Source organism: Cottoperca gobio, chromosome 19 (genome assembly GCF_900634415.1).
Source record: "Cottoperca gobio chromosome 19, fCotGob3.1, whole genome shotgun sequence".
NCBI lineage: Eukaryota > Metazoa > Chordata > Actinopteri > Perciformes > Bovichtidae > Cottoperca > Cottoperca gobio.
In genome coordinates this window covers 20,804,842-20,814,408 of record NC_041373.1, presented here as the reverse complement: position 1 = coordinate 20,814,408, position 9,567 = coordinate 20,804,842, and the positions used below count along the sequence as shown (strand labels likewise).

General features: G+C 38.9%; 1 protein-coding gene across 1 annotated transcript; it reads left to right on the top strand.

The window, feature by feature from the left end:
• Positions 1–1,579: 1,579 nt before the first annotated feature.
• On the top strand, positions 1,580–5,949 carry LOC115024796 (TATA-box-binding protein-like). The gene is made up of 6 exons (XM_029456641.1): positions 1,580–2,332; positions 2,931–3,018; positions 3,774–3,856; positions 4,318–4,476; positions 4,947–5,038; positions 5,670–5,949. Exons 1-6 carry the CDS (start codon positions 2,211–2,213, stop codon positions 5,744–5,746), a joined length of 621 nt encoding a protein of 206 aa, XP_029312501.1. The 5' UTR covers positions 1,580–2,210; the 3' UTR covers positions 5,747–5,949.
• Positions 5,950–9,567: the final 3,618 nt, after the last annotated feature.

Sequence of the window (9,567 nt, the reverse complement as noted above, 5' to 3'; positions counted from 1 at the left end):
GTACTGACAGTCACTGGCAACAAGGAGGCTGTTAGTGTACCTACTACTTAAAGTAGCTCTGCTAGAGAGCTTTTACTGGTGGGTGGGGAAAGGCTTCTGGAGAATTTTGGGGGATTAACTTGAAGAAGAAAAGGAATTTACTGGAAAGGAAATGAAAGGAAAGTGGAATGGGTGAAAGGAAAGGAAATGACCAAACAGGAGAGAAAAGGAAAGGAGAGTGGAGGGAAGGAAATGGAAGGAAATTACAGGACATGAAAGTAAAGGAAAAGGTTCAGAAGCAATGTGGGAGGGAGGAAAGGAAAGGAAAGGAAAGTGGAAGAAAGGAAAGGAAAGTGGAAGAGAGGAAAGAAAGGAAAGTGGAAGAGAGGAAAGGAAAGTGGAAGAGAGGAAAGGAAAGGAAAGTGGAAGAGAGGAAAGGAAAGGAAAGTGGAAAGAAAGGAAAGGAAAGTGAAAGAGAGGAAAGGAAAGGAAAGTGGAAGAGAGGAAAGGAAAGGAAAGAAAAGTGGAAGAAAGGAAATGAAAGGAAAGTGGAAGAGAGGAAAGGAAAGTGGAAGAGAGGAAAGGAAAGTGGAAGATAGGAAAGGAAAGGAAAGTGGAAGAAAGGAAAGGAAAGTGGAAGAGAGGAGAGGAAAGGAAAGGAAAGTGGAAGAAAGGAAAGGAAAGTGGAAGAGAGGAAAGGAAAGGAAAGTGGAAGAGAGGAAAGGAAAGGAAAGTGGAAGAGAGGAAAGGAAAGGAAAGGAAAGTGGAAGAGAGGAAAGGAAAGGAAAGGAAAGAAAAGGACTTAACAGTTCAGACCATGAAAGGAAATGACAGGGAAGCGATGTGAGAACATGAAGTGAAGGAGGAGCGACAGAAACTGAATCTTTTCTCTCTTTGTATCGAAGCTTCTTGCAGATCCGAGAGTTTCTTCATCTGGAGGAGGAGGAGAAACTCTTCCTCCTTCAGTTGATCACAAACATTTGAAATCAACACATCTAGGTCGAGGCATAAAGCAGTAAAAGTGTGTCCCTGTATAAACGTGTTGTTACTGCTGCTGGATGTTTATCCTGCAGATAATTACAGCGGCAACATCAACAGCCGCTTCCTGTCCGCGCCGACCTCCAACATCAAGGACGCTTTGATTCAAACAGTGCAGAAGGACGACACAGAGTAAAACCCTCTTCCATGTCTCACCCTGCAAACCTGCATCACAGTCCACGGATGCCACCTTTAATCTTCAATTACTGGAGAAACATTTAAAGTGTGTTTGCGTTATAATATTCTCATCAAGCTCCTATCAACGAGTAACACGTTATTATGATTATAATAATGATCCTGTGGGACTCTGATGTGCTGTTTTATATAAAGTCTCACAGTTTGTGTTGATGCTCAGTTTCTGATGCAAAAGCAATAAATACTGCAGTTTTCTCATTTATCTATTATTAAATAAATGTGGACATATAAAAGGGAATAAGAATAAATAAGTTAAATAACAAAGGAATATACAAAATGTGGAAATATAAAATAAATAAATAAAATAATAAATAAGTAAATTAACAATATGTGGAAATATAAACAAACAAAAGGAAAATAAGAAATAAGAAATGTGCAAATATAACTATAAATAAATAAACATTTGTTCCGTATTGTTGAAAAGAAACAAGGTATTGTTCCTCTTTGTCACCAAGCAACAGTGTCTGTTTGAATGTAAGCCTTTATTATTCTTTATAATTATTCTGTGTACATCCCAGAGACAGAGACAGATAACATTTATACCTTTAATACTTATTAAAGTTGATTTAACACAAAAGATTCTGTAGCCATGGAAGACTCAGCGTTGGAGCGCTTCTTTGATAACTTCATTGCAAATGTGAGTACAGGCTTTAAAGTAATAACAACAATAATACTAATAATAACAAATATATGACAAAGATTATAGAAATAAGAGGAATACAAAATAAAAATGACAAATAATAAATAATAATGTTGTTCCGCCTTTAAATACTTTTAAAGAGTAATGTGTGTATGCATCATATTATTATAACTAATAACTTAAAGGTGTTAATAATGGATGAAAATGGCATTTTCTGAAAGTATTGAATATGTGATATACAGCACGTTAAATTCACTCTCAAGATGTAAGATTAGTAACTTAAGTTCAGCTCTGTGGAGGTGCTGCTCACTGCAGGTTCTCTCTGCAGGAGAAAGAAGACGAGCAGTTCTTCAGCTCGATGCCTGATGAGCTCCTGACGCAGCACGAGGACGACACAGGGACAACAACAACAACGACAACAACGACAACAATAACAGGCGGCTCGCCCACGACCCCCCCAGAGTTCCTCCCCGTGATACAGTGAGTCACTGAAAACCATCTCAGCAGCAGTTTATATGAAGGTCCTTGTGATCAGCACCAGTTAGAAGGTTATACGGCTTTATAAGATGCTTATAAGCATTATTTATTAATAAGCGTTAATGATAGCATATTATAATTGTTTTTAATAGCATTATAAACACATTTGTTTTTGTGCTTCACCACTAAAACATTGTATTATATGTATTTTATTATTCACATTTTACCAACTATGGAGCTGCAAAAAGCATAATGTTAATAAGTGCATAATAAAGGATTTATTAACCTTAATAAGGCAACAAAAAAAGATTAGTAGAGGTTTAATAATGACATAATAAATGTGTTTGTAATACTATTATAAACAAATATTAGAAAGCTTTCATTAACGTTCTTAAGAAGTCTCTAAGCCGTTAACAATAAACGTGTTCGTTATCTTTAACACTTATATTAACACATAATAATGTCAAAAACCTCTAATAAGGACTTATAAAGGCATTATTACCTCTTGACTACATATATTACGATAATGTAGAGCGTCCTTATCGTCGTGCTACATTCATGTGTCGTCGTAAAAGTCGTATGTTTGTGTGTTTGTGTGCAGGAACGTCGTCTCTACAGTGAAGCTCGGTTGCCCTCTGGATCTGCACTTAATCGCTCGCAAAGCGTGGAATGTAGAGTACAGACCAAAGGTACACACACCGGAAAACAATGTAGAAGACCCAAAAGATCAAGAACTCAAGTCAACACTTTATCAAACCATTTTGGGAGGAAATCAAATATTATTACTTGCAGCATATTCTGATATTTTTGCAGTGCCAGCAGAAGCGATGTCATTTGTGTTTATGCATGGCTGAATTAATGTAATTTACTACAGCGGTATGAACCAAAATAATAATAACTCCATCATGCTGCTGATTTATAAACAGTCTGAGTTCATGCCGTCAGGTCGACAAGCAAACAACTGTTAAAATGTTTGTTTTCTGAATGGAGTTTGGTGGATCAGGGCTGAGCTAACATTGTAGCTGCTCTGTCATCTACATGATGTTTCTACACAGATACCTACACACTGTGTAACTTATATATTTAAGAAGTTTATTATGGATGACAGATGCCACAATAACCTTTTCGTACATTTCTGATTCAACAACTTCCGGAGAACCTGAAAAATGTCAACAAAAGAAGAGCGTATTCGTGTGATTCACGTCATGTGCGTCACAAAGCAGGAGTTGCGTCTTTGCATTGATTATGTTTGTAAATCTGCTTCATGTGGAGGTTCAGGTGTGAACGCAGCATAAGAGCGGCACGCGACTTGAAAACGCAAAATGTATTTTATGTAATGATGTTAAAGTCGTGATGTTTGCATCTCTTTGCGTCTTTGCGTTGACTTTAGATAAATGTAGAACCAATGTAGACTTTACATGTCGTTGTTCCTCTCGTGTTTCAGGCGGTCGTCATGAGGATCCGTGAGCCGCAGGCCACAGCGTTGATCTACAATAGTGGAAAAATCGTCTTCATAGGAGCCAAGAGGTGGGACCCGATTGATCTCAGTGTTGTGTTGCTGCGGGACGATGTTCAGGACATTGTGTTGCTGCGGGACGATGTTCAGGACATTGTGTTGCTGCGGGACGGTGTTCAGGACATTGTGTTGCTGCGGGACGGTGTTCAGGACATTGTGTTGCTGCGGGACGATGTTCAGGACATTGTGTTGCTGCGGGACGATGTTCAGGACATTGTGTTGCTGCGGGACGGTGTTCAGGACATTGTGTCGCTGCGGGACGGTGTTCAAGACATTATGTCGCTGCGGGACGGTGTTCAGGACACTGTGTCGCTGCGGGACGGTGTTCAGGACATTGTGTCGCTGCGGGACGGTGTTCAGGACACTGTGTCGCTGCGGGACGGTGTTCAGGACACTGTGTCGCTGCGGGGCGGTGTTCAGGACACTGTGTCGCTGCGAGACGGTGTTCAGGACACTGTGTCTGTCTGTGCAGTGAGCAGAAGGCGCGGCTGGCGGCCAGGAAGTGTGCCCGCAAAGTGCAGAAATTGGGCTTCCCCGCGCGCTTCCTGAACTTCAGGATCTGTAACGTGGTGGCCAGTTGTAATAGCTTCCCAGTGAGACTGGAGCAACTGGCTCTCCACCATCTCTGCAGGTCAGGGGACACCATGTGTTTAGCTTAGCATAACTACTGGCTGCAGGGCTAAACTGTTAGCTTAGCGACTTCAACAGGGAAAAGAAAACACCAATAAACTCAAAAGACTTCTGATTTAAAAGCTGAAGCAGGCAATATAATTACATTTTAATTTTGATTGTTGTATTTTATTAACAATATTTAATTGAAGGGTTATGGTCTGTGTGAGCGCGCACTTTTGTATTTATTTAAACTGGTTTGAATCAAAGACGCAGAGCACAGGCATGTTGATGGGCTTTAGCGGAGATATACGAGGCGCAGAGATTATGATGCCGATTGCAGCTTTAAGAGCTCAAATCTGGCAACCAAATGTGGACAGGAAGCAGTTAGCTCCATCGCTAACCGCTACTAACACCATAATATCTCGTAAACGTTTGTTATTCTGTAAACGTTTGTTATTCTCACGTAAACGTTTGTTATTCTCTCCACAGTTATGAACCGGAGCTGTTTCCGGGCCTTTACTTCCACGGTGTCCCTGGTATCACTATCACCATCTTTGCGACTGGGAAGATGTCTGTGACCGGTAACTTGCACGTTATTAATCGATCATCTGATTGTTCTCGGCAACGCAGATTAACAAATGTTTAATAACAAATGATGTAAAATTGTTGTTTACTTGCTAATGAAAATCAAATATTTCAGTAATATTCACGTTCTTTCAGTATCTAGATTTGATTTCGTCATATATTTCGGCAAATAAAAAAGTAGGTCCTTTAAAGTTCAAATTAAAATAATAAATATAGAAATAAAAAAGTGAATATGTAAATACATTCATGAATAAATGCATCGAATAAATAAATACATAAATGAATACCAGTTGATAATTTATTAGGTTATAAATAAATAAATCTTTTAAATTAATTTCTACATTTTTGTTGACCTACATTTATTAATTAATTTATGCCTATAAAAAAAATAATACTGTATTAATATTAATACTAATAATAATAACTAATATTAATATAAGATTTCTTTTGACTTTTACCTAAAAACATTAATCCTATTTTCTGGCTCCAACGTGAATATTTTATTTTTGTAGGAATATTAGTCTTCGTCCTACAATGCTCTTCCCTGATTTACGTCCCTGGATGTGAAGCTTTACGTCATTGTGATAAAGTCTTTCCAGATAATTATTGTTGTGTTATTTATTCCAGGAGCTAAAAGTGAAGCTGAGATCCACGCAGCGCTGCAGACCTTCAGTCCGATCCTGAGACGCTTCAGAAAGACGTGAAGAGAAAGAGACGTTTAAAAATAAAGTTTGTTTTCCAGACAGATTGCTTCTCTTTTTAAATCATAAATAAACCCTCATGAGGAAAAGTTAAAGAATTAAAGCTCTTTTACATACATTCATCTAGATACGACAAAGTACACGTTATCAAGAGCCCAGTATCTTTATTATTATTATTATTATTAGATAATGCTTTTAAAAATGATATAATATGATACAATTTAAATATTTATAAATAAATACTGAAATAAATAAAATAACAAATAAAATAATAAAAGCTGAAATAATGACAGAAATATAAAAACAAATGCATAAATGAACAAAATGTTGATAATTAAACATGACATGAAAAGGCCTATCTTACAATTATTTCTACATTTTTGGTGACGTACATTTATTAATCGATGTCTCTTTTGACTTCTTTGTGTCTCTTTGTAGTATTTTGTTAAACCTTCAAACTGAGTCCATTCGATGATAGTGATGATAATGTTTGCAGAGCATCGCTGCGCTCTGAAGGCGTCATGATGCTCTGCTGCGCTTCTCTTCTGCAGCACCAGATGTCAGGATGGCTGCACAAGCTAAACCTTCAGAAACAGATTAACAGCTGCAGTCACCGCTCACAGCTGGAATTTTTTACGAATCACAAACAAAAGATTTTATCTCAAACTCTGTGAAGTTTTGCAATATTACAATAACACTATTTAATTCTACTGCACAATACTTAAATGTTTCATCTTATTCTATTTTATATGTATATATTTGACTTATTCCTGCATTTCACTTGCTTTATATTTATTTTGTATTAGTGAGTATGCTGCATTGTTGGAGGAGCTGTTGTGCATGTGACAAATAAAGTCTTTAAATCTTGAAAATCTAACTTTTTTACTGTATAAATGTAGAGAAAGTCTTTTTATAGCTCCTCGAGTGTCAGAGAGTTTCTGATGTGTCACTTTGTTCTGGGGATAATAAAGACTTTTAAGGTTATTTGACCTTTCATGGAGCACCTGTGTGACCTGCTCCGCTCTTTATTTCATCTGCATCAGTTTTTCTCTATTCGGCTCTTTTCTTTGTCTCTAATAACATCCTCAGTTTCCTGTGATCCTAATAATACAATGATAATCATGCTGGCAGTAACACTTCCTGTATTCCTCCTCACGTCCCCTCCAGGCTCTTCGCTGCTGCTTGTTTCACCAACTTTTACTTTTAAAAAGCAACTTTTCAAAGCTGAATTTAGGAAAAAATATAACTTTTAAAATGTGAAAGAATACAGACATAGGTATTGTCTGTATCACAGCCTGATTGTTGTCCTTTCGGATATTTTTTCATGTATTTTACTTATAATTTTCTGAAATTATTCACATCATTTATAATATTTTTGTTGATAGTTTTGTGAGAATGTGAAAATATCCCATTATCATTAGTAAAATATGTGAAAGAAGTAATGAAAAATATCAAAAGATTATTTGCAAGATATGTAAAAACTCATCAATGAGCCTCACTGGGAGAAATGTTCATTACCATGAACACACACACTGACGTTTATTTTATAAAATACTGTGCAATCGTCAAGTTGCAATCAATGCAATTCTTAATATGGTTCGTCACAAATTATTGAATAAACAAACTGCCGTGTGAAATAATGGCACGAAAAAAACATCTTCAGTGTGTAAAGTTCTGAAATATTTGTGTCAATATTTTATTATATTCTATTTTCTCAATTGACTCAACACACACACACACACACACACACACACACACACACACACACACACACACACACACACACACACATTAACACACACCTTTTCACTTTGGTCCAAGTCAAAGATCAGCTGTGGTTTAAATACTCACCTGTATTCACATGTAGTAAGAAAAAGGAAAGTCCTGAGCGCTCCAAGAGCTGCTGTTACCATCTGTTGTAGACAGGAAGTGTGTGCGTGTATGTGTGGGGGGGGGGTCCCCGGAGAGATGGCTCCAAAACAAATAACTCACATCGTCCCGACCCAGAAATGGATCCGGGAAGGAAGTGATTTAGTGCTGCTTTAATGCCCCGTCTCTAGACAGACGTCTCTGGACAGACGTCTCTGGACATAAGTCTCTAGACAGACGTCTCTGGACAGAAGTCTCTAGACAGAAGTCTCTGGACAGAAGTCTCTAGACAGACGTCTCTAGACAGAAGTCTCTAGACAGACGTCTCTGGACAGAAGTCTCTAGACAGACGTCTCTAGACAGAAGTCTCTAGACAGACGTCTCTAGACAGAAGTCTCTAGACAGAAGTCTCTGGACAGAAGTCTCTGGACAGAAGTCTCTAGACAGACGTCTCTGGACAGAAGTCTCTAGACAGACGTCTCTGGACAGAAGTCTCTAGACAGACGTCTCTGGACAGAAGTCTCTGGACAGACGTCTCTGGACAGAAGTCTCTGGACAGACGTCTCTGGACAGAAGTCTCTGGACAGATGTCTCTGGACAGAAGTCTCTAGACAGACGTCTCTGGACAGAAGTCTCTAGACAGACGTCTCTGGACAGAAGTCTCTAGACAGAAGTCTCTAGACAGACGTCTCTGGACAGACGTCTCTGGACAGAAGTCTCTAGACAGACGTCTCTGGACAGAAGTCTCTAGACAGAAGTCTCTAGACAGACGTCTCTGGACAGAAGTCTCTGGACAGACGTCTCTGGACAGACGTCTCTGGACAGAAGTCTCTGGACAGACGTCTCTGGACAGACGTCTCTAGACAGCAGTCTCTAGACAGACGTCTCTGGACAGAAGTCTCTGGACAGACGTCTCTAGACAGAAGTCTCTAGACAGAAGTCTCTAGACAGACGTCTCTAGACAGAAGTCTCTAGACAGAAGTCTCTGGACAGACGTCTCTAGACAGCAGTCTCTAGACAGACGTCTCTGGACAGAAGTCTCTGGACAGACGTCTCTGGACAGAAGTCTCTGGACAGACGTCTCTGGACAGAAGTCTCTGGACAGACGTCTCTGGACAGACGTCTCTGGACAGAAGTCTCTACACAGAAGTCTCTGGACAGCAGTCTCTAGACAGACGTCTCTGGACAGAAGTCTCTAGACAGACGTCTCTGGACAGAAGTCTCTGGACAGAAGTCTCTAGACAGAAGTCTCTGGACAGACGTCTCTAGACAGAAGTCTCTGGACAGACGTCTCTGGACAGAAGTCTCTACACAGAAGTCTCTAGACAGACGTCTCTGGACAGACGTCTCTGGACAGAAGTCTCTACACAGAAGTCTCTAGACAGACGTCTCTGGACAGAAGTCTCTGGACAGAAGTCTCTGGACAGACGTCTCTGGACAGAAGTCTCTAGACAGACGTCTCTGGACAGAAGTCTCTGGACAGACGTCTCTGGACAGAAGTCCATGTCGACGTTCATCAACTTCAGACGTTGATCTTGTTCAAATGTAAAGTCAGAGTCTGGAGGTTTTCACATTTAGGGGTTGGACATGAACATTGAGTCCTAAACATGAGTCAGCATTTAGCACTTCCTGTTCCCTCGACTCGAAGTCGATGTGTTTCTGGTTCGATGTCTTAAATACTTAAATAATATATTACTGTGGTTAAAACACGCTGAAGAGATTTTAACGTTTAGTTCTACGACCAGAGGTTATTTTCAGCCATAATGTGAAACCAGAGATGCTAACATGCTAACATGCTCATTTATTATTTATTTTTATAGTCTTTTGTTTTGTTTTGTTTATTGTAGCCTATTTTTTAAAAATGAATTAAATGTATTATTTGTATTTGTATTTTTATTTTATTTTATTGTATATTTATTTATGTCCAGGTTAGTGTTTAAGGAATCGGGAAAATA

Bases quoted from the DNA above. Each gene is read 5' to 3' on its own strand.
- LOC115024796 (XM_029456641.1), top strand. From the start codon at position 2,211: ATGCCTGATGAGCTCCTGACGCAGCACGAGGACGACACAGGGACAACA. The intron at 3,019-3,773 runs GTACACACACCG...CTCGTGTTTCAG, and splicing joins ATGTAGAGTACAGACCAAAG to GCGGTCGTCATGAGGATCCG. The intron at 3,857-4,317 runs GTGGGACCCGAT...CTGTCTGTGCAG, and splicing joins GTCTTCATAGGAGCCAAGAG to TGAGCAGAAGGCGCGGCTGG.